We start from the raw sequence: 27,909 nt of genomic DNA, 5'->3' as shown, positions 1-27,909 counted from the left end.
CACACTACTACTGCTGTGCTCCTGCATGTCACACAGGGCTTAGGTTGATCCCTGAGAGTGAAGGGTAAGAGGGAATTATTCACCAGTCTTGCCACGCCTGAGAAAAGCATGAGAAGCCTCAAGCTGTGCCAATGCTCCAAACCACTTGAAGGAGGTGAGATGTGCCTCTCCTGGCAGCCAGCAGTGTCAAAGTTCCAGTGCTAGCCTGTTTGGTTTTCAGCTCCAGCTAAGTATATCCTGACCCACACTCTATCCTCCTCAGCTTTTTGAGTGCCTCCTCCACTTAGAAGCAGAAAGACATCTTTTAGTACATTCTTGCTTATTTCTTATTTTTTTCTTTCTGTTTATCTCACAGATCCTTGAAAAAAGAGTTGAATAAGGAAGTGATTTTCCCACCTCTTGCTTGCTTTTTGGGGGAGGGAGTTTCTTTGGCAAAACTATGTATGCATTATGTATGGCATTATGCAGCGTACTTCATGCCAGCACTTTTTACTTATTAATGTTTTTTTTTTCCCTCAGAATGGTACTGCTCATGTTTTCTAATCATGCTAATAATAGTTGTAAATAGTTGCAGCCATTAAATTCAATTCTCTTTGGAAAAAGAGTATTGCAAAAGCTCACCCATAGAGGGAAGCAGAATACTGTCTAACCTATAGGCTGCTTTTAAAAAATTATCCATGCTTCAGATGAAGCCAACAAAGAACATCTGTTGTCTTAATTATAGCTTCTATTTCTAAGAAGTATGTTCTGTAGCAGATGAGAAAAATGTCTGACAGCTCATAATTCATAAAGTTATTGAGGTTTAATCTGATAGAATATTATGTACAGAGTTTCTTCCAAGTACAGACATTATCACTCCCTTTCAACTGATGATAGAATCAGGGCTTTATGAAATATTAAATTAATAAGTGTGAAACATGATTATCAGCCACTATTGAAAGTATTAAATTGTTACAAAGGAATATAGTTCTCTATACTATGTTGCTTTGTGGTTTTGTTTTTCTGGTTATCTCTGCAACTAAACTTTCCTCAAGCCGGACACAATGTCTTTGTTCTTCCTTTCCCTACTTTCATTTTGCTTTGTCTTAGAGCAATTCTTAGTTGATTGATGCAGCAGCTCTAGGACAAGTATTCATTTTTGTGACAGAGAAGGGTAAAAAGATCCTGGATTTCTTTCAGAGAATTGGTGTCTTATTGAGTAAGACTTTCAATATCTAATCAGACCTTTTTTCTTCCTAGTCCTGCCATCTATTCTTTACAAATTATTTTCTTGTATTAATCTGTATTTACCAGGGCTTGTTTCACCCCTTTTCACATAGCTGCCCCTTGTCCTTTTTAGCCCCGAGAGTGCAGCTGGCACAGCTTCATAAACTGGGATGAAGAGAGGAATTAGTTCTCCTGGCCCCCAAAATTCCCTGCATAGCCACCATGCACATGATATTTTATCAACCAGAGCATTGCTTCCATGTGTGCTGATAACCCTGGGAAGCATCTAGGCAAAGTAGGTCTCAGTTACAACATTGATTTATGCAGGTAACTTTGTCTTTTTGACATACTATGTGTAATTAGGATAAAATGAAGTAACATTCAGGCTTTTTCTGACCCTTTTAGATTTAGTGGGTTGGACTATCAGTAACCCAATCTTAATATACGTGTGTTTACCCTTCTGAAAAAATGACTGGCTTATTCTGTTAGGTGTCATAATATTATGACAAGTTTTGTACATTTTTCTATAAAAGTTGGTTTGAAGTCCCTTTTTCAACTGCATAGGTTATGTGTTAGTACCTGTCTTGCACAGAGGAATCTGGAGATGTTGGCTTTGTTTTGGGCAGTAAACTGGGACTGGCGAGTCAGTAGATCATGCTCGTGATAACTGCTGTTGTCATCCTTTTGCAATAAGCGCCTTGGATAAGTTGTTGTCACTCGATGTTACTGATGTAGGATCACAGCAGAATTATGAATGCTTTGCAAAGATATTTGAAATCTGAAAGTGTATTGCCAGAATACTGTTTTGCCATGAGGGTTAAATGTTTCCATTGATGCCCTTGAAAGGCTTTATTCATTTATGCTTTATCCAGATGTTCCATCATTGAAGACAGAAAAAAAAGAGGTATGACAGCAGATGTAATAAACTGTTTTCTCAGTACAGATCTGTATTTCCTGGCTAAAATTTTCAGTGTTCTCTTAACAGGAAACATGTAAATCAAGTTACCACTTTGTCCCCTAGTTCATACCCAACACCTGTTAGACAGTGGAAGAAGCAGACTGTCCTGGGTACATAATATTCAAGGATTATGAAGTGGTGGTATTTTCATTCTGCTTTGCAGTTGTACCCCAGTAATTTAAAGTCACCAGCAGGCATCATTTTCCATATTTCTTTTCATAGCTCTGGGGTCATTCATATCACAATAAATCCTGAGTCTCAGACATTTTTTGCCTCATAATAAATGGACTTCTTCTGGGCTCAAAGGCTCATAGTGTTGGTGGGCATGACCATTTATTTTTCTAGTGCTGCAATACTCTTCACCTGTCTTCAGTTCTCCTGAATCTAGTCTTCTCTACTGCCAAGGCTTCTGCATGAATGATGATATCTCACAAAAGTAAGAGACAATTAATAGTTGGCAGACTTATTAAGCCGCTTGTAATGATGTGTCAAATTCATGAGCCTAAGTCTCTTTCATATTTTTCCATGAATGGTGTTGTGTTTTAAAAATCTTTCTAATGAAACCAGTACTGGACAAACAGCTCTTCCTCCTGACACTTTAAATGATGATTTCAACCATTTAAGGTAGCATTTAACTATAGCCAAACAAAATCATCTCAGTAGGGACTAAGAAGTATTCTCTACCAAGAATTGCAGCTGAATTTGCTATCTGTTGCAGTCCTTGATTTATTTGAGACAGAGTAACACTGACTTTCTCTTCACTCTCCCCTTTTTCTTTGCCCAGTGAAAACCTTTTGCTAATGGCAGTTGGGCAGTTCTGAACATTGTTCTTTTGGTAAATACAATTAGGTTATCTGAAAATGCAAATGTCAAGGCAAGGTTGAGCTCTTCAAATCTCAGGGTGAGTTGCTCTTTGTTATTTAATTAATACCAGACTTATCTTTTGTGTTGGTCTGACACTGAACCCAAAGCACAGATATCTGTGGAAAATTTCTCCAGAGTTAAGAGTTGAGGGGTTTTTTTAGCCTTTCGTACTGTTGTACTGAAACTTTTTGCAAGAACTCACTACTTTTTTAGACTGTTAAGAAACATTTAGTAGATCACAGAATTCCCTTTCACTATGAATTAAGAGTTTTTTGTCAGTAAGGCTCCTTTCACTCAGACATTTTGTGAAGCTCATGTTGCCTTTTCTTCTCCAGCTGATTACAGCAGGTGCTGAGAGGGCTGTGATGGCTGAGGCTCAGCATCTGTACCAGCTGACACCACAGGGCCAGGAAAAGCTTCAGATTGTGCCATCATCTGTATGATGACGTACCTCCTAGTGCTTTCCACTTTTCCAGGGTCTGAATTTGTGTTTCTGCAGGGATGGCTTTTGGTGTGTTCCCTGCACAATCTCCTCAAGCTCTGCTGTATCTGATGTGGGAGTCACTAGCAGCCAGCACCCTGGAGGAGTACATGGGACAGCTTAATACATACCACTGCCTGAAAGGCCTGCAGAACTGCCAAACTGCCCTCATTTCCAATGCATCTTCACTGGAATTCAACATTGTATACTGATAAATTCAGACAGTATGAATCCTTATTGAAATCCAGATTCTGTTTCAAGGAAGATGGATGATAATAGTGGCACATGGTTTGAATTCCATTTCCCCACCTAGAGTAGAGTACATAACTGCTGAAATAATAGTATTTCAATCAAGAAAGTAAGCTCCTGTCTTTCCCAGAAATTCCAATAGCAAGCATGGGTGTTGAACTATGTAGGAAACCCCCCATTGTCCACAGCTGGTAGTGCATTATACGGATGGTGCTGCTGGCAGAAGTATTTTAGGTGCTTGAGCAGACATAATTTCTTTACAGTTTGTTGGCTAATCTTGTTGGAGCATTATCACAACTTGCTTGACCATGATCCTTACCTTTGCATTTCTTCTTCTGCATTAATTAATATGCTAATGTTTAATATAGCTGATTTAAATACTGGTAAAACCTTTCATGTCTGGAGTTATTGTATGACTTCCAAACAAGGGACCTGTGTAAAGCTATAGAAAATCATTATGTTAGCGGATACAACTGTATCCACTAACATAAAGAGTATATCTGCATGCACCATAAGTATTGTGATCATAACACCTGAGCTCTCAAATAGCAGACTTTTATATAGAGCTATGTTGTCATCAAAAGTGCAAAATGTGTGCACAAATTTTAATGCCATTTCTGGAAAAATAAGAACATTTGTGGAGTAGTCTTAATTAAAAATTAAATTCAAGTAGAGTTAGTATATAGTTCCTAAATAGTAATTATTTAGAAATTAAACTCCCTTTCATGGTACTGTACATTTTAAGGGGTTTTATTATATTTATGTTTTTAAATTTCATTCTTCTTCTAGCAGTAATGAAAGATATGTCTCAGAATAATCTGAAGCCAAATTGCAGCTTTAAATTTCCACTTGTCATTGCCAGGTACTAACTCTATATCTTTTTACTGAGAACCCTTCCAAAAGGTGCAGCTGTGTGCTGGTTTCATCTTGCACTTTGTAGCTGTGCTGGCAACCCTTGAATGTAAGGTATGCTCTCATCTCCCACACGTTGCCATTGCCTTAGAGCTGTTCAGTCCTGTCTGTAACAGGGAGAAGGAAGAGTTTACAGATTGGAGAGAACTCTTGATTTTTGGTTCATCTCATTGATTCTCACTATGGCAAGGTAAAAATAGAGCTAGTGGAAAACCCAGCTTTTATTTAGTGTCATCAGAAGCTTCCTTACGATCTGGAGACCCACTACTAGACCTAGGAAGAAGACAGTTTTGAGAACCATTATATTTTGGAGACCCTGGGATTAAGGGAAGGAAAAAAAAAAGAACAAAGCAGAGGTATTTGGGGAAAAATATTGCTTTTAATGAAAAACTGATACAGGATTTTAGCAGAGGCATCTACAAATTTGCTCAAATCCTTTAGAGTGGATATGGTTCTTCAAACATCTTTGCTGCCCTACAGCATTCTTCAAAGAAAAAGACTACTTTGAAATCAGGTACTAAGTACAGGTTGCATGTGAGGTTTTTTTCAGTTGTCTTTTACTAAAACTGACCTATCTAAAAAGTCTTCCTTTCCCACTGCAAATCTTAACATGCATTCTGGGTTTTCTCCTGGTACATGTAATCTAGGATCAGGACTTCTTTAATTATAACTTCTATCTACATGTGTCTTGTAAAGCCTTTTGCCTTTAAACAAACTTAATTTTCTATTTTGTGCGAAAGCTGGGAAATTTGAAGCAAAAGTCAGTATGATGTTGTGTGTTAATTATATTGAAGGTGACACAGTGAGTGGAAAATCCTAGAACAGGTGGGAGGTTAAATGATTTTAATTTGTTCATGCTGTCTTCAACATGCTGATGAAGTGAATGTTTTTCTTCTACATTGCTGAGCATTGTAACTATGTGACTTAGATGTTTTCTTCTGTAACTTTGAAGTTGCTGATAACTGCAGGTTTTGGACCTCTTTGTGGCTTTTTGCTGTAGAGCTTAAAAGAGAAATGAATATCCTGAGTTTTCATCAAATACACAAGTATTTTACATACTATGTATTTATGGAAGGCATTGTCATTCACTTGAAGTCTCATGTCATATCTAAAAGTTCAGCAATGTCTTTGGCTATATAAGTTTCCAGTTTTGGAAAGGAGTGGGATAAAGAGAGGAAGAGGCATCAGAAATCCTCTGAACTCCTAAAATGCATATTTTATTCTAGCAGAAAACTTTTGGAAACTTTTCATTTAAAGTAATGTGGCATTTTGTTTGCATACACGTTTTGTAGGTACATTACAGGTTTTGTGTAAATATAAAGGGAAATACATAGCTTCCAAAAGGCTTTCAATAAGTAAGAATATTACTGATTGATGAATACTCTACAACAAAGATATTTGTAACAGATTATGATAAAAACCTGGTTTTAAGCTAAAGTTCTGCTTAAAGTTAAGATGAAAAGCATGGAGCACAAAAAGGCTGCAGGAAGAGGCCCTCTCTGCTTAGGTAATTTAGGTAAAGTCTACAGAGATAAACTGTTTTCTGTATTGTCTTGTCTTCACCTTGCAAGGGCCTTCTTCCCCTGTGGCTGGGCTCTCCTCTTTGCTTTCCTTGGACTCCGCCCCTTGTGTAGAAAGTCTACATCAGTGGAAATTAGAATTATTTTTCTAATAGGTATATTTCTAATATATTCTTGATAGGTATTTGTTGATGTCTTGCCATTATTTAAAGGCACAATTCGGTTAATGGAAGAAAGCACTGTGCTGCTCAATAGCCTAGACAGGCCATCCCTGAACCACCGAGCTGTCCCTTGATAAGGTCCAACTGTCTGTCAGTTTTGACTTCCATCCTCTGTCTCTATTTATCCTTCTTTGTCTCTTTCCTCTGTTTCAGTTTAGGCTGCTGACTGTGGCTGCATGTTGCCTCCATCTGGAATTAGGAAATGAGCATCTTTGTTCAGAGATTATGCAATTTTGTTGATGTTATGAAAGAGGGAGGAATTAAATGTAACTAGCTCCATCAGGGACCAGAAAGTTACTTTCATAGGTAAATTTTTGTAAGCTCTGTTCTTAAAACATATTCTTCCTCTGCTACCATGTAAGGGATCCATTTTAAGCCCTTAACATTCACTTGAGTCTGCTAGTATCTCACAATCTGAGAATTTTCATAGCATACGCTTTGAAACTACTCTAATCTTTCATTTATTATTTCAATAGATTTGTCCATATCATAAGATAGATACATAGTTTGGGGTTGAAAAGTACTATTTGATTTGAATATTACAAATCTGTTGGTCTGTATTTCAGTAGTTCTCAGCAGAGGCTACTTAGAGTGCAGCATTTTCCATTTGAGCCTATCTTGTGTTCATGAAGCAGATATAAAAGAGATGTTCCAAATGGAATCTGAATGTGATTTGAAGATGGAAAGAGTTGAAAAGTCCATTTGCTCCCTCTCTCTGAGTAGCTTGTTCTACCTTAATGTACCTGTATAACATGCTGCATTGAATTTAGCTTAATTGGAGTGTTATACTAAATCAACTATCTGGCAGAACTTTGGAGTTTATTGTGTCTACTCATTGGCCTTTTTCAGCTCACAAAGGTGCCGCTAAGGAAAGAACCTATCTTCTAAAAAACTGTGCAGATGATCCTTCATTACAGAGCTGTCTGCTGTCTTTTGTTGCATTATATGAGCCTAGTTTTAGGTTTTTCTTTATTTTGTCCAGGACCTATAATGACAATAGCATGTAGGCATGTTACTTGTCCTTGCAGAGTATGGTATCAGGTGTTAGAGCTCTTTGGATCTGTGGGAGTTGTTCTTATTTTCCTCAAGTCATTAAAAAGCGTCAGCAGGGCAGAGATCTGCATAGGCAACTCTTTCTAAACTCCTGAATGGTTATCTTCCAGGCCTCCTAAGTTAAACTGTTACAACTAACAGATGTTTTTCTAATACCCTCATTTATGAATGGGTTAGGAAAGTATTTCCATCATTATGGTACCATAATTTTCCTTCTTTTTGCCAGTATGCTTCACTTCTATTACTACTATTGTCTTTCATTTCACTCCTCATCTCTCTACACTTCCAAATTTCTGTCCCTTCCTTGCTGTCCTGCTGTTTTTTAAATTTGTGCTGGTTTTGACTGGGGTAGAAGTAATTTTCTTAATAGTAACTATCCTTGACCTGCATTTCAGATTCACACTGGAAACAGTGCTAATAGCACAGGGATATTTTAATTATTGCTGAGTGGGGTTTATGCAGTGTGAAGGCCTTTTCTGCTTCAGACCCCACCTCACAAGTGAGGAGGCAGGGAGTGCACAAGAAGTTGAGAAGGGACAGTGCCAGGACACCTGACCACAACTGACACAGAGACATTCCATGCCACAGAGCACTGTGCTCAGCAGTAAATCTGAGGGAAGAATAAGAAAGTGGGAGATGCACAAAGTGATGGTGTTTGCCTTCCCAAGTAGCCATTACCCAGTGATGAAACCTTGCTCTCCTGGAGATGGCTGAACATCTGCATGCCAATGGGATGAATTAATACCTTGATTTGCTCGATTTGCTTTTGTATGTGGCTTTTGCTTTCTCTATTAAACTATCTAAACCTCAGTCTGCTAATTTTCTCACTTTTACCCTTCTGACTCTCACCCCTATCCCACCCGAGGAGAGTGCCTGAGAAGTTGTGTGGGACTTGGTTGCTGGCTGGGGTTAAACCACAGCAAAATTGTTTGCATTTTAATGAAGTTATGTAATTCAAAACAGGGTGAATTACCAGCCAAAACTGTCTGCTCTCTCTTTCTCAGTTGATATATATTATTTCTCAGTTGATTTTTTTTGTTGTTGTTATCTCGAAGTTTTTAGTTAAAAACTCTCTGTTCATAATTTTCTGTGGGTTTTTTTCTCCTTCTACTTAGTTATCATCATAATTTTGTTTCAGTCTTCTGAAAATAGGGATGGAGGGTGTGCATATATGTATTTATGCATATCCTTACAGGCACCTTTGTATATGTGTGTTCAAGAATTGCTCTCTGTCCATGGTGAGTTTAATTGAGTAGAGATCACCATTGCTTAGGCAAATGACAATTTTTGCTTCAATGATTAATTTTTTGTTTATCAATCATAATCCATCAAACTATGCCAGATGGTTCTGGCAGTAGTTTATGTAAACATTTTTGTTTCCAAGTGTTAAACAGGATCACTCTAAAACTTTTGAATTATTCTTTTGGGGAAAATGGTGTATTTAGAGATAGATCTTTCCTCACAGAGCCAGAACATACCTTTAAGAGTGTGTTCTCTCCATTAAGAAACCAGATTGCATGAAAGCTGACTTGGTATAAAACCTGTGTGCAGTTTTGTTTGAATCTGCAAAGTGTCCCTTTCCAATTATACTGCTAATTATTCCTAACCAGTCCATGTAAAAAAGAAAATTCATGCTTCAAGTAAACTATACTGTTAATAGTATAATGCTTGAAAATTGAAATGCACAGAAGTTACTAAGCTTGTGTATGAGTGTGAAATACTTGTTTCTACTGCTGTTTCAGGCTTTTTTAAGTCTGTTTTACTGAGGGGATCAGGCACTCACAGCCAGTTATGTGTTTAATAGCTCCTTCACTTGGTGCACAGTGTTTTGGAATATCTCAGACAGAAAGACTTTTTCTTTCCTTACTTGCATTGTATTTCTGCACATCCATAGACTGCAAACTTCTATTGTGTTTTCTTTTCCTAGACAATATGGGGCGTGAATCTAGGACTGAGGTCCCTGAAAGAAAATGCTATAAAAAATGCAATTGTCATAATTTTTGTTCAATTTTTTGATTAACTATGGAGTTTGTTTTCTCATACAGCACTGACAACCGGGATGTTTGTTCTGTGATTAAAAATTAACTAGTTGCATTACATGTCATGATTTTCATAAAATTGCATTCATCTGCAGCTTGGCTTATGTTTCTTTTTATTTTTACAGCTTTTTCACTTCCAGACCTTACAGAGCAGTTCACACCTCCTGATGTTGCTCCACCAATTCTTGTCAAGATAGTAGAGACAATTGAAAAGAAAGGTAGGCTGAAGAGTGATCTACCAAAGTGTTCTGTTGCTTATATGAAGCAAGACTGCAGAACTGGATCCAGAGCTGGCATGTCCTCTTTCTAGAACTGATAATGTAAAGTAATCACATTACTTAACACCCAAAATAATCTCCTTAAGGTTTGTTAAGATTTTTGCTCATTAGAGGCTATTTGGACTGTTGGAGCAAAATCAAAGCTTACCTCAAATGGCATTTAATAATTAATATAAGTACTATTGGAAAGTAAGGAAGAAGGGTTTGGTATTGTTTGGGTTTCTTTTCTAACGAGTAAGCACCTTTAGTTGGTTATGTAAATGCCAGCATAACATTGAGTTGGTGGCACAGGGAAAAAAGTAATGTTTTGCCCCAAAGCAGGTAAAAAAAGAAAATAATAAAATATGAAAAGGTTTCAAGAACTGGTTTTATTCTTCAGGAGCCAATTCTTTATTGCTGCTCTGTAATGAACCAGACAGTTATTTTTATGGTTTCTTTTCCTCATCTGCTTTCCTGTGTTGATATCTCTCCATCCTTTTGAAGCTTTCCTCTTTCTTTTACAATGCCATACTTTTTTGCCCTATTTATATCTTCCTGGCACCTCCTCTGATGTGTCTTTCATAGTGCTGGTGAGGTAAGGAGCAGTTCTGTGAATCGTGCTCATTTAGGGGCCTTAACCTGGGGAACAAGAGCAGAAGTGGTATTCTGACGAGAATCAGGCTGCTGTCCTTGGGGTCATGGGTTCTAACATACTTCTCTGGCACTTTAAAAGAGTGTAAGCCTTTCCTGAAAGAGTAGAAGCTTGCTGATATCAGCGTGGAGGGCCAGTATTTAGCACAAGCGTGCATAAGGAGCTGCTGCTTTCAGGAGACACCACTGATAGTGTTAAATTGTCGGTGCTCTGCATCCCTGCATATGGTCTCTTTCCTTGTGTCTTCTCTATTTTCACTAATGTAGGAAAGTTGTAAACAATATCTTTCATGTGAGAACACTTTACTGATGTCTTCTCTAACAATTCAGGTGAATTATTGTATCACATTATGTGATATATACAGATACTTTCTCTGATACTGGTGTGAATCTGTTTCCTAGTCCTGGCCTTTTATAGTTGGCCAGTGGACAGTTCTACAGAATGTGATGCCAGCATCTCTGATCTTCTTTGGCCATCTCTTTCTGCAGACACAGCAGCTTGAGTGCACAAAGAGGTGTCTTACAGCCTTAAAAAAGCAATCACATTCTGTAGTGTGGTAAGCAAAAGAATGTTGCTAGTTTATACTGTTAATACTTACTGAACAAAACAGAAATATGTTGCATCAGGGCAACAGTCACCAAAATATTAATGCTATCCTGAATGTGTCCTATCAATTTTGTTTTGAAGGTCTGGAGTACTCAACTTTGTATGGAGCACCAGGCTCAAGCAGTGCAGTGGAATTAAGACAAATTTTTGAGTGTGGTAAGTACAGTTCTCTCCTTAAAGCACTAGACAGATTTGTGATCAGACCACTCTCACTCATATGTGCTGGTTCTGAATAACACACTATGAAAAAGACATATATAAATAAAAAAGTTTTATAACTTCTACCCTTGATATGAAAAGTATTTTTCACTTTTACAAGTTGTCTTTTTTCATGGCTCAGCTGCACCTTTTTTTTCTAAGAGTATTTATTTTAATCTCTTGTTGTCTCACTTGTTCAAAGACTGACAGTTTGCTGTACTGAGAAAAACAAGATGTTTTGTTCAGAATCGAGGTAAAGATAGATTAGTCCTGAAAGGCTGCAAGTTATTATTTTGTAAACAAATGGCCAGTCGTTTACGTACAGTTCTGTGGTGCATTTTTTTTGTCCAGTAGGTGGGGTGTCGATAGCAGCCCATTATCTACCTGCTACAGAGGGACACTGAAGAAAGACAATTGAATTAATATTCAGGCTGAGTTCTCAGACAGTAAAATGCAACTACACCACATACCTGCTCAAGTTTCCTGAAATATATTTCCTCTTCTTTTTTTGGTATACTTAATTTCTTCTTCAGGACAGAATATACTGGCATGGCAGCACTGTTTCAGTATGAGAGTAGGAGGAGAGTTTGACCATGACTTGGCAAGCTGGAGTGCAATGTGTGGTGTGAGCTTTCATTTGCCTAAAAGAGTGCAAAAATACAAGGGGTAGAAAATAGAAATGGTTACATGCCTTGTTGCCAAAGGGACAAAAAAAAGCAAATCACTCAGTGATTTAGTCTCCTCATTTTGAATAATTGCGAACATTACAAAGCGAATAAGAGATTATACTCTGAGTTGTCTGTTTTTTCAAAACAAAAAAGCATCATATCCTATGCTGGTTGTGTAGGAATGAAGAATTGTATGTGTACAAGCAGGGAGAGAAGAATGGCATGTGGTACTAGCAGCCTCATGATAGCAGCAACCTCTTCAGTGTTGTGTTTATGTTTTTCAGTCTGCATAAATCCAGATTTTTGGTGGCACCAATATGATTACATTTCTTTATTTATCTGAATCCTTTCTTAAGTCTCTAAAATGAGCTATAATTTTTGAAAGGTTTATCTGCCCCTTGAGATTAAAAACTCATGGTTTACATGTATTCCTACTTAAAATGTTGTTTTGAGTAGCAGAAACAGAATTTTTCCCTTTAGTAAAAGTGTCTCTTTCTGACTTCTCTTTAAAATAGGATTAGGATCTTCAGCTCAGAGCTGGTGCAGTGAGTATCCAGGTACACGGATAGAGGCAGATCTATTTCCTCTGCCTGCTGTCTTTGAATTAGCAGAAGGCTAATTCAGAGAGCAAAGTCAGCTTTGGTCTCAAAGTTGGGAACTTGCATTAATGTGCTGTTCTGCTAGTGGTTAAAATACTCTCCATTTTTTAATTGGATAACTGTCTGTTAACATCAACACAATACTATCTAGCTCCAAAATCAAAGCTGATTTACATCTTGTCAGCTTAGCAGATGGAAGAGTCCAGGTCTGTTTATGATATTACACCCAGAGAGTTGTAGAATAAGTATATTCTTACTCATGTATTCATTATAGTAATTTGGGACATACTTTAGAGAAATGGTCAACACTGAAAATGCATGATTTAACTTGGCTCATGAAATAAAAAACAGTCCGTAAGCAGCAAAAGTAATGAAAGCTATTTCTTTAAAAATTTGTGGATTCTCTGACACATAATTGCTCTTGCAGAAATCATTCCCACACTGCAAGTTTTATATCATTTAAGACATTTATTATGCCATTTCTCTCATGCAATTCTTTGGTGTCTGAGAAGGTTTGAGCTCATACTGCAAGCTCTTTGTTGAGGAAAACAAAGGAGATGGAGGAGCACTAAGTTTCTCACTACCCCCTCTTGGCTGCCTTATTTCACAGTATTGGTAGACGCACCATTTATTTGAGTCCTCTACCTCCCTGTTCCCTTTGTTTAAAGCAGACAAACAGATTCAATAGTTATTTTACCAAGAATCTTGCTAGATAGAAGGCTGATCAGCATTAATGCCTCCAAATTCTTGTACAAAATAAGGATCTTTTTGTATACACTGAGGACTTTACTGTGCCAGAGTTTCATGTTATAGGATGAACCCTAACCTTGCTTTCACTAAATAAGGATTTTTGTATTTTCCCATTTTAATTTTTGCTGCTGATATTCTTCGCTCCAACACTAACAAGTAGTCCTTTATGTGACACTGCCAAACCTTATCCCAAGTCATAACTATCCTGGAAGGGTATCAGGTTTTACAAGATAAATCTCAACAGCTGCATAAAACACCAAGCACACTGTTCTGCACGTGTATATTTGTTTCGACTTACTTACATAAATATTTGCAGACTTGGATCCCCAAGATGTTAATCAAACTTTTAGTCATAATAGAAGTAGCTCCCTGTAGAGAAGCTGCATTTGGCCAAACCTTTGATTAGTACTTACTACTTACACAAAATATTTACACATAAAACAGAGACCTGTTAAAAATATTCTGATGTTCCATAACATTGCCAAGATGCAGCAAGTCACTACCATTGCTCTGACTTCAGCCCTGAATTGTATGAGAAAGAAGGCCACACACAGTTATGGAAACCATTTGGTTCATCAGATGCCAAGGGACTGGGCATGGTGTTGAACTTTGTGTGTTGTTCTTCTCAAAGACATTTCTTGGTGTCTTACGTTCTTATGAATTGTTCCCCATGAACCAGATGTAAGTTAGCAATTTTGGCTTGTTATGAGCTTGTATATTTTTTCCACTTTCTGAAGTCTAAAAAGCATGTTGCTCTTTCCCTTTAGATGCCTCTTCATTAGATTTAGAGACATTTGATGTTCACGCTTTATCAGATGCTCTCAAGAGGTATATCCTGGACCTGCCAAATCCCATCATTCCAGCAGCTGTTTACAGTGACATGATTTCTGTATCTCAAGGTATGATTATGACATTATTTCAAATATCAAACAAAAAGGCTTTTATTAGAATTCTGGATAACTGGTGGTTCAGCTGTTACAGAACAGCAAAAATTCTACATAACCTGGCAGCATCTCAGAAGCTATAAATATACCTTTACCCTTTTCTATGAAAACTGTTTCAGTTTAGATCTAGACATTATTCTGCATTATTTGGTTACTTACTTAGGCAAACATAATGTAAAATATAAGGGATAACACAGTTCTCTTCATTTTAGTAAGTAGAAACACTATAGAAGAACTGGGGGAAAAAATCAAGGACTGTATACAGAAAGCTAATTTTTAACTTTTTATCAGTGCTGACAAAGTAAATGTATTAGAGGTCATGTAGTGCTGTGTTACATTGGGGTTGCAGATTATGAAGTGAGAAATACATGCATGTGAGATTCATCATCTACAGTGGTCATTTCAAACAAGTACAGCTTATAAGCTTTCAGCACATGGGCCAAGTATTCTGTTATATATCTCAGGAAAGGATATTGTTACTGGTAACCTTCAAAGTTAGAACAGCACCTGTGAGACTTATCTACTGCATCTCAAAATTAGCCAATCATGTGTGACGCTAAACACAAGACAGACTTCTACCAGTACACTCTGAACACATTGTGGTTTTTACCAAAATGCGTATCTGTTTCCATTTGACTTTTAAATACTTGTTCTTTACTCTTCCCTGAGTGTTTCTCTTATTTTAAAAGAAGAAAGATATCTTTTGGTTCTAATGAAGGACAGATTTTTTTTTCTCTGTAAAATTGGAGTCTCTAAAGGAGCCACATATAGTTTCATTTTACTTGAATGTTTCTGTGCTGGTTTCAAGAACCATTTATCTGTTTGCTTGCAGAAGTGCAAAGCTCAGAGGAATATGCTCAGTTGCTGAAGAAACTGATCAGATCTCCAAATATACCTCCTCAGTATTGGCTCACACTCCAGTATTTGCTCAAACATTTCCTCAGAGTTTGTCAAGCCTCCAGCAAAAATCTCTTGAATGCAAGGTCTCTGGCTGAAATTTTCAGCCCTCTGCTCTTCAGATTCCAGATAGCAAGGTACGTGGATCATCTTTACCATATTTTGTACTGTAAATATGAATTAGTTATATACAAAATAAGATTAATTAAATAATTTTCTGACCTTATTTCTGGTGTGAGGGCATTGTAGTAATTTCTTTCTATTTTGTTTTAATAATTTAAAGTAAACTTTTCTATTTCTCCTAATTCTTACTGCCTAATCCATCTCTTACAGCTCTGATAATACAGAACACCACATAAAAATCCTAGAGGTTTTAATCACAAGTGAATGGAACGAGAGACAGCCCGTACCAGGTAAAAAAAATTTTTATTTCTAAAAGTTATATGTTCTCTTAAATATTAAAATTCAGCTTAATGACAGTAAATGCTTGCAGTTTCTTCTATTTAAATCAAACTTCATGCAAAACAGAAGTGCACAATTACAGAGCTAAGCAGAAGTTGTGTGTTTTATAGTGGTGTTCAATGTTTGTTTTATAAGAAATAAAACATTTTTCGTTAAAATCATTTTAGTGCCAATAGTTTGTACAGCCTTAGGACTTTTGTTCTCTTTCAGTAAACAGCAAATTGGATTTTGTGAGTTTTTTAAGACCTGTAAACAAGTACAATGCATGTCATACAGTGGTGGGGGGACTAATTCTTGGGATTTTATTGAGTTCTCAATTTACTCCCAGGCAAATTTTCTTAAATTTGCTGTACTCTATGGAGACATTATTTACATACATATTTACATACATATTTTTTAATCCAGATAAACAAAATATTTTTTTATTAATATCAATGAATAATGTAAAAAATATTAAGAGCCCATCCAGGAAAGTTAGTTCCTACTTGTATTGCTTCTGTAAGTTAACATCTAATTAAGTCAACAAATAGTAAACACACCTGTAAGTTATGCAAAATCCCTGGGTTTGAATCAAGTATTCAGTAGAAGCAAGGCAGAGTTACTAACTATGTGTAAAGGGAATTATTAATGCAGACAACTTTACATATTGGCTGAAAGCAATTCCTTTCACAGAGAATAATCTAACAAAGGAAAGTGTGAATAGAACATTGGACAGCCTATACCTTTCCCACCTCTGTGGTCAAAGGACAAAATAAAGTTCATGGCAGTAGGATTTCTAGGGTTACTTAAGTTCTGAAGAGCTAGAACACAGCAGAAAAGTGCTTTATTTCCTGTATTTCAGGCAGGCACATTGTATAATCCTCTTCATCAGCTAATGAAGATTAATTTAAAATGGCTAATTTTTTTTTTCCTAATACTGTGTTTGAAAGGCTTTTCTAATCTTGCCAGTTCTGTTAGTTAGGAAACTTTCCCTAATATTTTGTGTACATCTGTTTTCAGCTTGCTATTTAGTTTTGTTCAATTTTGGTGAAGTAGTTAACAGAGATTTCCAGAACCACTGTGTATTTTTCTGCCTAATGCTTTGTAACAGCTAGGAGAGTCCAGACTTACAGTATTTGTGCTGTTTTACTAAGAATCAGCAAATAGCTGCTAATTGTTAAAGAATTATTGTCTTTGTCACATGATGCAAGACCTAAAAAGCAAAACAGATTCTAATAGTCTGATGCTAATGGCATTTTTTGTAGTTACATGTTTGCAAATGCTTTGGAGTATGTAAATATATATGTCTCGAAGCTGGTTGGGAGGTTACAAAGGTAGGGTCAACAGTTCCTTCAGTTTCAAAGCAAGAATTTTATAAGTTTCATTTAAGAGATCACTTTGTTGCTTATCTGCTTCACGTGAGGAAAGTATAAAAGTGAAAGGTGTTGATGTTAGGACTACTAATGAGAACAAGGAATCTAGTCATTTTGAGAGTGTCATTAGAGTGCTTGAAGAAATGCCATTGTATCCACCAGATTTATATGATTTGACACTACATTAATAATTATAATGGAAGACCTGATTGTTTTTAATATTACTTCTTACTTACTAATATAGCATGATGCAATAGTTTACTTTTACAGTCCTAGGATTTTTCATGTGATCTGTTCAAAAATAGAACTCCTTCCCTGTGCATTTAAGTCCATCATGTCTAGTAGAATGCTTTTTAGTAGAACATTTAGTAGAACACATGCACAAATATGCTGGAAAAAAACCTCAGATAGAAATTTTCAGGCTTTGTAGTGTCTGGTTAGCTGGTCTCTGCCCTCAGGCATGTAATGAGTTTGACTAATTTTCCAAAGTTGAATCTTACTAATATGTTCTGTAAGTTTGCAGGATTAGGTCATGAGTCCATTTCCACACCAGTATCATTCAGTGACCTGAACATCTGGAGTGGTCTATTTTTATTGTTCTCATAGAACTATAAAAAGCACTCTAAGATCTGTTTTTCAGAATTGTCATCTTTAAGATTACTGCTTTTAGTGGCTTGATTTTCCATAAAGACTGTTTAGATAGACTCTAATAAAAAGAAAATCCAATTAAATATACCTTTTTTATCATGTAAGTATTTTGAGAATTACAGTCTTAAATAGAACTTTACAAGTGGAGAATTTGAGAGGTCTTAAGCAGAAAGAAGTTTACTTATTGAAAATAACATCATGACAACTAAGTGATAACAGGGAAGCTAGTGCTGCCAGGTTTCTTCTCTTCACAGGCTGGAGTGATGGCTTCCTTCCTTCTTAATTCTTTTTGTTAAGATGAGAACATTCTGTCTAAAACAAGCTGTGCATGAAGTTCTAGTATATAAATGCAGTATATAAATACATTAAATGTGGTGTTAAGAGATAACCAATCTGAATAGCAGGCAGATCTTTGCACAGCTGTGGGTTTTTTCCTTACTACATCACCCACTAATTATACTTGTTACCTGAAAACTCTAGAAAGTAAGCAGCGGGACGTTACATCTTACTGTATTTTAAAATTTGTATCTTAAATTAGGCATCTTCAGTTGGACATCTTTTAGCTAGAGGGGTGCTTCTTGAATGTCATAACATGAATAAAATTGTTACTCCTAGACCATTACTTGACTTACCGCAGAACATATGGATTGGGGTATTTTTTCTGTCATGGTGTTCATCAGCAAACTATAGATTCTAGTTTGCAGATTAAAATAGTGCTTAGTCGTACAAAAAAAACTGAAGTTAACAATACTTATTAATGAACTGTAGATTTTTGAGTAGCAGATGAAGACAAAGTAATGTTGCAGGAGAAATGAGGCTGGAAAAAATTAGATCAATTTTCTGGTTCTTGTCTCATTCTTCAAGTTTGTCCGTAGGAAAGACAAAAGATGGTGTTGGTGGGCAAGGCAGGTGATTTTTGTATCCTATCTGAACATCCCAGCTTGATGTACAGCTGCACAGACTTTAAAGAGCACAGTGAGAAACAAAGTACAAGCCTCTAAGTGTGCTATCCAAAACAGTACTATTAGAAGAAAATATCTTAATTGTAACATATATTTTAGCAAATAGTGCTGCTCAGGTCTCACAGAATCTCACACATCATACAGACTTATGAAGGTAAATAGTGGAAAATAGGCTATATTAGGTATATTTGTAGGTATGGAAGACTGGGGTAGTTTTTCAGTTAATTGTCAAGGATCTTAGAGGCTCCTGGTTTTTCTTCCTTTTGGTTTTTCTTCCTTTCTTCCTTTTCTTCCTTTTTTTCTTCCTTTTTTTTTTCTTCTTTTCTGGAGGTGGCTTGCCCTGGATGAAGATCCCAAAGCTGCCCATAGTAGGTGTAGTAAGTGCTCAGAGCAACAGGGTCTGTTTAACACTTGTAGCTGTGAAAGCAGGCCCCACAGAGAAAGTTGGAAGTAATTTTTGGTGGGGAGTTTAGGGAGATAGGAGTCCTTTCTGGAGCTGGAGTGTGTGAGAATAATGTCTGTTTAAGGAAGGCAAAGAGGAAGTGGGATGTGGCGAGAGAGCAAGGGGATGTGGGGAGCTTGTAGCACTGCTGGTGAAGAGCAGAAGAGGAGCTACAGCAAAGAGCTGCTGCCTTGTATCAATGAATCAAAGCCTCCAACAGCCTGTGCACTGACTAGAGCTGAGCTGCTTTGTCTGGGCTGTCTATCCCAGTTTATTCCTGTTTCCCAGGCTTGTATGTAACATTGTAAATAACAGCTCAGACTGAAATACTGCAGCCTGAAGAAGCAGTTTTTATTACTCAGAGCATCATACGCAATAATGAGTGAGGTAACAAGGCTGCCTTACATGTAACTGCTCACTTGTTGGGGCTGAGGTGAAAGTCATGGTAGCATCACCGAGGTGCAGAAACTTTGCTTTCGGCTACAAAAAATATTCACAAGAGTGGTGGCATAATAGCTAGAGCAGGGCAAGGTAAAGGCTGATCCAGTGCTTCCTGGAATTTGATTCCTCCTCAAAGGTACAATGCCTGTTGATACAGGCATTAGCCTAAAACCACAGTCGTGTCAGTAATGTCCTGGGGACATAAACAAATGTGTAGGAATGCTATCAGTTGTCAGAACTTATCTGCATCATGTCAGAGTCTTGGCTGGACTGCCAGCAGCGCCGAGCAGGGTTTGGAGCGGGCAGAAGGCTGCGAGTGCCCGGGACAGCGGACGCGGTGCCCGCGGCGGCCGGGGGGACCGTGTGCGTCCGTGTCCTACCCAGCAGAGGGCTCCCCTTCTAAGCTAATAAAAGCCAGGCTGTATCCCCGACCTAACGGAAACCACAGTGCTTGGCTAACCGCCGTACTTTGGAATGCCGTGTCCTTGCTTTAAGGTTTTACACAAGCCAGTGCTTTATGTTTCTCAATAACTAATTGCAAGAATTTTATAAAAGTGAAACAATACGTACAACATTATTAGCATTTTTACAGATTGTTATGTCTTTGTGCAGGTATGTGTGTGTAAAACATGTGGAAGCATGTCAAAACTGCTTAGTTCTTTTCCTGCTTCAGACATAACATTTTAGAAAAAAAATGTGCTGTGTTAATAAAAGAACACTATGAATATGACTGCAAGGAATAGTAGGCTGCAAATTAAATGGGCACCACTCAAGATTTTGAAATTTAGATAAAAAGAAAAGATTTGGCAATATATCAAGGAAAATACAGGTGTGGGCATGTTAGTATCTCTTTTTGACAAGACACTTGTATCTCTCCTGCAGGATCATGAGGAACTCATTATCTCTGTGTGGGTATCTGTGCTTTTTTAGTTGATAAAAAGTGAACCAAGTTTGCATTGTCTTTTCTCTTCTGACTATATACATCTGTATTGTGGTCCTAAAAACCAAGAAATGTTCTCAAATCCTTCTGTAATTTTAGCAGTAAAGAAGTATATCAAGTACAGTCTGAATCTAAATTAGTTCAGAAACACAGGTTTCCATCTCCACTTGAAGTAGACTGTACCTTTATGACTCTGCAGATTTAAATTATATTTAGAACTGACAATTGTTTGAGTAGGCAGAGGCTAAAACTAGAGAGCAAGGGATTGTTGTAGGTGAAGCTAATCAATCAAGTGCAAAACATAAATGTACTGCAGGTATTTGGGATTTCATTATTAGGTACAAGTGGTGTTTCATAGTGTAGGAGGATTTTGGTATGTGTAGTATGAAGAAGGCAAAACTTTTCGATACTATTTGATTGCCTTGAGGAGCAACAAGCAGATCTCAAAGAAATTCTCAGTGTTTTTATTAGAAGTTCTCACTGTTTGCAAGAAATGACAGGAAAATATTAGTCCTCTCTTCCCCTTTTCTTAATGTGTCTGCTTCTCCTTTTACTTTGAATTTATTTCCTTTTGGAAGTTTAACTGGCAAAGAAGATAACCTCTGTGGGCTCTTCAGTTGCTGCTCTGTTCCTTTAGCAATTTTGATCTCCACCAAACACTAAGGCAAGGAAAACAGATTTAACCTAAGCTCCTCCCTTTTTGTACCATTCCTTTTCCCACCTGCCTGCCCAAGAAATGAACTATCCGGATGTACTGGAAACCACCAAGGATACAGACAGATTTTTTTTTTAATATTTTTATTTTATAGGAAATTGATAAACAGTCTCACAGCCTCAGACTAAGGGTCTTGAAGCAGCACCTATATTTGTGATCCAGCATGAGTACGTACAAGGTGATGCTGTGCTTGCAAGCAGGCTATTTTGCTTGCACAAGGCTGCTTCTACAGATGCACCTCTTTTCAAGGAAAATTTTTATTCTATTTTTTTCTGCAGTTAGCCACTTCCTGTATTTGGCCGTTCATGGTGCTTTTCTCATCTTCAATGCTGCATGCAGCAGCCAGTGATAGGGACTATTTTAAGGCTTCTTACAATGGTCTGCTCATTTACTTAGCTAAAATGAGAAAGTTAGCTCTCCATTGGCCACTTGTTAGTTGATGACAACTTTTACTTTGAATCTGGCTCCCATCCCCCAGCTGAAATTCCTGGCTCAGCAAATATTTGAACCTACCCAAGTTAATCATGAAACTGAGATCTTTATCTGAGAGGGACGTGCAAGCTACTGAGGGTGGTGGTTTCTTTTTTTTCTTTCACAGTACTGAAGTCAGGTTCACTTTTTAATGATGAACCAGAGTAAGTGGATACCTTCTGCACAGCACAGAGGTTTAAGCAGTTGAGAGAGAAGGCTTGGATTTTCTCAGTTCCAATTACAACTCTACTAGGGGGTTTTATGGAACGTTGGTTGGAAAGCAGAGCAATTGCTTTTTCTTCATTGCTTCAGAGAAGCTTCCTAGTAAATGGAGATTTTAGGGTTTATTTTTAAGCAAGATTTTTATAAGAGGAAACCAATATTGGATTGTATTTTCGACTGTTTTACAAGAGCGATCACTTGCGATGCATAATTTACAAAGTAAGTGATTTTGAATTTCTGTGGTTTTTTCATCATCTTGTGGAAGTATTATACTGCAACTGATTACCAGGTAGAGCTTTAAAAGTTTTAGAGATACATGAATTCAAGTCTAGTACTTCAGTACCTCTCCAGCTTATATATGAAATGGGTAAAGCCTATCTGCCTCCTCTGTCTTTTCTTGCCTGCAGGCTAGGCTAGTCTGAACTGAACACTAACCTGATTATACAAGTTTGTTCAGTCCTAGATTTGGCCACCAGTGAAACTCTAGGGAAGTAATTTTTCCTGAAAGTCTTTATTCAACGGAATAAAAAAAAATTACTGGTTCCATATGAGACCTAAAAACAACAATTCAGTTTTTGTAGGAAATCTTTCTAAGTTAATTTAAATAATTACCTTGGCAAGTTAATTGTTTGGGTAGCAGGTGGGTTAAACCCCAAAGTTTAGCATTTAGACTTATGTCTGGGGTGATTCTCATTTTGGAAATTGAAAGAATCTTTGGAGCTTATCTACCTCAACAGGAAGGGAAGAGTCTACTTCAAAATGAGGCTTCTTAATGTACAAAGCAAACTAGCTTGAATCTTTTTGTATATGTTTGTACTCCAGACATGCTCTTGTATGTTAATGCTTGTCTGAAAGGGGTAACCTGCTCACGGGCACAGACAGTGGGGGGTGAGGGGGGGCAGGGGGCAGGGGTGAAATATTTGGAAATCATATAAATTGTGCTAATTTTTTTTAAATGTGAGATAGAGCACAGTTCAGCTGTTCCACAATTTCTTAATGTGTAAGGCACAGATAGTTGCTACAGCTAGTTTTCGTTGTAGTTATTTTTGGTCTCTGGTTTTCTCCTCCTATAGTTTATAGCGAGTATATTGCTTTACATAGCATAGTAATATGCTGAAGTTAATAGTCTGTTCTGTCCATGTTTCTTCCAAGTGGTCTGAGAGAGTTATGGTCAGGGATGAGGGGAGTTAAGATAGAATATTTCTAAATGGTTGGAGGATGCTGCTGACATAAAGTTAAGGGGCAAAGGAGACACTGACAAGAGACTCTTGCTTTTAAAAACAATTAACTTGATAAAAATATCAATGAGAATAGGGCAGAGAAACTGTGTGAAAAGGCAGACTAAATCTTATTTTGTCCTCACAGCCTTTTTTATGTTCAGCAAAACCATTTTTGAAGATTTTGCTCAGTTACGACTTTCTTCCATTGTTTGAGTGAATCAGCTGAATGTAAGATTACAATATTTGGGGTTTGGATTTCAAAATTAATTAATATAGATTGATTTGAATAGTAAGAGAGGAAAACATCTCTGCCGTAAGCACATTTATATCATAATATAAACTCTATCAGACCTATGTGCCCATAAAAATAGTAGAAGTATGGAGAGTTTAAAAACATAATCCATATCTCATTATGTGGATATATACATCTCTCTGTGTGTTTGTGTAAAATGAGTGTGTAATGGATATACACACAGAGTTATGCTCTTCTCTAATGCATCTCTAACATGTGCAGTAGTTATAGAATCCTTTTAAATATTTTTGAATGGCAAGCTTCAGGCATTTAAGCAGGAGAATGCACCTGAGATGTGACCAACCTGCTTCTGAAGGGAGCTGCCCTGTGTGTGAGTGTTGTTGCGCCTGTGTCTAAGAGCTACGTGCTGCAGCATATCAGCCTTTTGTCATCCTGCCAAGATTGGACTGTACCATGCTGCAAAGTCAGGAAAATGAGCCAGGAATATGGGCAAGGAGAGTCCACTTGCTCCTTTTGCATGTAATACCAGCTTTATATTGCAATTCTGCTAAATAGAGATTCTTCCCAAAATTGAAATTGTTTTAAGATTAATGTAGAAAAAAATGAGAAAGCAGGAGTGGTTTGGTGACATTATTTTGACATGATTGGCTGAGGATTATGATGTAATAGGTTACAGTGCAGCCCCTTATAGGTTTTAAAATGAATTCCAAGACACCATTACAAAGACAGCCTGACTCTTTTCTTGTATCTGAGCTTACTCAGTGAAACTCATACAAATGTACAACACTGTTTGGAATATGGAAGAACTGGATATAGAATATCCTAAGACAGATATAAATTGTGGCACAGACTTGATGTTTTACATAGAAATGGATCCACCAGGTAAAACTGCAGTCTTATTATAGAAGACTTAATTAATTTTTGTCTTTAGAATAGCTGCTGAAAAATTCTTACTGGATATATAGGATTTCTTTACTTTGTTATGGATACAAATAGGTTTCCTTTTTTTCATAAATTAGAATAAAATTGTGGATTAGTGCATGGTTGTAGTAATTAGAATCTTAACATATTAAAATACCTGCTTGCTTACTTAATTGAATTTTTACTGAATTGACCTGTTTCTGTTTTGATTTTATTATGTCAGATGTAGTTTTAGTCCTGCTATTTTATAATGTAAAAATTGTATTTCTTTTATTACTATTTTTGCTCTCTCTGTTCCACACTGTGCCTAAAAGCAGATGCTGTAGTAACACTCATATTTCCTGAAACAGTAATTCCAAATCATTGGCTTGGATTGTTTAAGGAAAAAACATTTTTAAAATCTAGCAATACTAATTGAATGCCTGTTGTAGCATCATTTTTTCATATCATATGAAAGTATTACACTATTCTGATATTCCTTGCAACTTTAAAAACATTGTCTTTTCAGTCTGGTCATAATATACAGGACAGGAATGTTGTACTTATTGGAGAACTGAAAGAGCTGAGTTGATTTTTAATCCTGATTCCAGTGTAGTCCCCCTTGTTACTAAATCAGTGCTGCAGTATCTTCTCTGGCACCCACTGGTATACATATGCAGCTTTGACATTGAAAAAAAAAGGGGGGGGGGGGTGTTTTTTTAATCAGTCCTGGCATTTGGAACACAATTTATTCTGTGGGATACTAAGATTAACACAACGGATATTGGGGTCACAGATGGGTTTCTTAAACTGTTGGGTTTGTTTTTTTGGTTTTCTTGAAAATCATTGCACAGAATGCTGAGGATTTCAAAACCCTGATTCTTCTTCAAATATATTGTATTGCTATGGGTTTGCATCTTTTATTACTCAGCTTCTAGATTAGAAAATAGCAACATTCCTCTAAGATCATTACATAGAAGGATAAAAAAAAAAAGTGGCATGTTTTATTACTTGTGTTCACCCAAAGGTGGTGAAAGAAGGTAAAAACAAACTTCAGATTTTTTTTTCTCAAATGCTTTCTTCACAGGGGCAGGAGTTGAGTATGGTGTTATATTTTCCTTAAAATATTATTGCAAGATAGCATCATTTTTTGAAACAGTAAAACTTTTTTTTTTATTATTTTGTCTCAAAATTTCTTGATTCCTGTAGTGTCTTTAAATTCTGTTAATGATGGACAACTCTATTTGGTAACCAGTTGGTTTTTTTTAATGCACTCATAGAATTTTAAAATTTATGTAATAATGTGTAATTTCAAGGAATATATGGTAATGTTTTCAGTGAGTTACAACTTTTCTTCCCCCCTTTCATTTGCAGCACTGCCTCCTAAGCCACCGAAACCTAATACCGTAACTAACAATAGCATGAATAACAACATGTCATTACAAGACGCTGAATGGTACTGGGGGGATATCTCAAGGTAAATCACCTCAAGACGTGTATTTCTTATGTTTGGCTTTGTGCTATTCTTGCTGTGCTATTCTGTGTATATGTATTAGGCTTTGAGTATAGAAAATTCACAGTTTTAAGAGCAATTTTAGGATAGTTTCCACCATAAACATATTACAGTTGGTTTTATTCCAAATATGACTAAAAAGTTACTGGCAGTCACTAAGAATGTAGTATGCAAAATGATTGTTCTCTTACTTTAAGACTTACATGAAATGCTTAGCATGAAAAGATAGCACTAAGAATTTTGTTCCTTTCTTTCATTCAGAACCTCAGCTGTAGGCACTATAGTCAGCAAGTCAGACTAACAAGTGCCATATATTAGCAACATTTTTATCTGTACTATATATAGCTATATTAGACCAGCACTAGCTGCTCCACTTGCATAGGCTTGTATGAACAAGCAGAAAGAGCTTTGTATGAATAATAATTTTGTCCAGTAGTGAGAGCACAGAGTATGCCATTTTTTATCCCACTTGTTCTCTAACAATGTTAAATAAGGTAATATATTAATATGGAGACATAGAAGGCTTCTAAAACACACTTACTTCAAAACATTTGATTTTGAATTTAGAGCACTGTGGAAGAATAAGTGTGTGAGAACTGATTGAAATTATTGGTTACTTTTGCTTTCATTTCAGAGAAGAAGTAAATGAGAAGCTTAGAGACACAGCTGATGGTACCTTTTTGGTACGAGATGCTTCAACCAAAATGCATGGGGACTACACACTGACACTGAGGTAAGACTAGTTACACTGGGTCTGTAATACTTGATAGTAAAATGCAACAACTGCTCTTAATGCAGAGTATTCTTTAGGGAATAGTACTTGAAGCATGCCTAACTTTTCAATATACTTTATTTGCAGGAAAGGAGGAAATAACAAATTAATCAAAATTTTTCACCGAGATGGAAAATACGGCTTTTCTGACCCATTAACGTTCAACTCTGTGGTCGAGCTAATAAATCACTACCGGAATGAATCTCTAGCCCAGTATAATCCTAAACTGGATGTAAAATTACTCTATCCAGTATCTAAGTACCAGCAGGTAATTTAGTTTATTTTATTTGCATTTCACTAAAAAACAGAGAAATTATTGCCAAACTTGAACTTCAGCTCTGTTACTGTTCGAAAAAATCATGTGGGTACAAAACCTGGTATTTTTGTTTAAAATCAACTCCATGCTTGGCATGTAAATATTTAAAAGTTTAAATAACGCAGATACACTGTTAGGAAATAAACATCTTAACAATTATCCCACTCAGTGGTGAAAGATGTAATTTTCAGTATAAAGCTAAACACTTGCAATGCAAAATTCCTTTTTATAATAATATCTTATTTGCATATTATGCATTTAGTGTATCTCCATATTGGTGAAAGAGGAGTCACATTTCCATGTAATTATCTAAGCATTTTTAAGCAGTTTTATCCAGAAAAGCTGGGCAATATAATTGTTTCCTTACAGAATATCTTTATTTCTGCTCATCATTCCAGGATCAAGTTGTAAAAGAGGATAGCATTGAAGCAGTAGGAAAGAAATTACATGAATATAATACCCAGTTCCAAGAAAAAAGCAGAGAATATGACAGACTCTATGAAGACTACACAAGAACATCTCAGGTAAGCTGGATTTGAACCAAAGGGAGAATGGAAAACTTTGCAGATTTTGAAGAATATTATTGTGAATTTGTATTGTCATCTTCCTACTCCTCTCTTCCACCACCACGGCATTGCCCTGATGTGCTTGCTCAGAACAGTGCAATTGCTTACTCATGTTTGAACAGCCACCACCTGTAAACTAAGCCACCCTCTGCCCAAGTCTGACAGCTCCATCCAAAGCAAGTACATAACTGTTTTTATTTACACCACTTCTGCATACTGACCTCATCAAGCTGAGTTACAGTTTTCAAGGCACATTTCCAGGGAAGCATTGCATTTTATTTTGAGTTTTTGAAGGGTCTAGTTTACCTATACAGGATAAAGAGATGACATGTGTAGAAAAAATGCAGGAATGAAAAGCTGCCTCTTTCAGCTTAATCAATTATTAGCCATGCCTTGAAGTGCCACTGAAAGTCCAGTTTTAAAGTCCCAGAATCAAGACTGCTTCTTAAAAGTGTGCAGGAAATACACCTAAAGATAATTGAAGAAAATTGGAGAATTGCTGCCAACTTGAACTAATGACTTAAGACCTGGCTACCAACTAGGTATGTAGGGGCAGAAGGGTAAACCGGATAACCTCCTGAGACCTCTCAAGGCCACCTTTATTTCAGAAAGCCAGGTGTGCTTCTAACGACTTGAGTTC

General features: G+C 36.8%; 1 protein-coding gene across 5 annotated transcripts in view; it reads left to right on the top strand.

Annotated features, from left to right (window-relative positions):
• The window catches only part of PIK3R1 (phosphoinositide-3-kinase regulatory subunit 1), a 60,260-nt gene that overhangs the window by 23,761 nt on the left and 8,590 nt on the right, over positions 1–27,909 (top strand). For 2 of the 5 annotated variants that reach the window (XR_011678956.1, XM_071425278.1), the window contains exons 3-11: positions 9,629–9,721; positions 11,100–11,174; positions 14,001–14,132; positions 15,010–15,211; positions 15,408–15,487; positions 25,477–25,579; positions 26,250–26,348; positions 26,475–26,655; positions 27,102–27,227. Coding sequence is in view for 4 of the 5 variants with exons in the window: in XM_071425278.1 (XP_071281379.1) it covers positions 9,629–9,721; positions 11,100–11,174; positions 14,001–14,132; positions 15,010–15,211; positions 15,408–15,487; positions 25,477–25,579; positions 26,250–26,348; positions 26,475–26,655; positions 27,102–27,227 (1,091 nt within the window). In the remaining variant the exon portion in view is untranslated. Of the gene's footprint in view, positions 1–9,628; positions 9,722–11,099; positions 11,175–14,000; positions 14,133–15,009; positions 15,212–15,407; positions 15,488–21,647; positions 21,949–23,908; positions 24,085–25,476; positions 25,580–26,249; positions 26,349–26,474; positions 26,656–27,101; positions 27,228–27,909 lie in introns of those variants that run through there. The other 3 variants (XM_071425279.1, XM_071425282.1, XM_071425281.1) reach the window with 3 other exon arrangements.

Source organism: Agelaius tricolor, unplaced genomic scaffold (assembly GCF_023055355.1).
Source record: "Agelaius tricolor isolate 1412-34295 unplaced genomic scaffold, bAgeTri1.0.p SCAF_4, whole genome shotgun sequence".
In the NCBI taxonomy this organism is placed as follows: domain Eukaryota; kingdom Metazoa; phylum Chordata; class Aves; order Passeriformes; family Icteridae; genus Agelaius; species Agelaius tricolor.
This window is presented reverse-complemented; position numbering and strand designations above follow the sequence as displayed.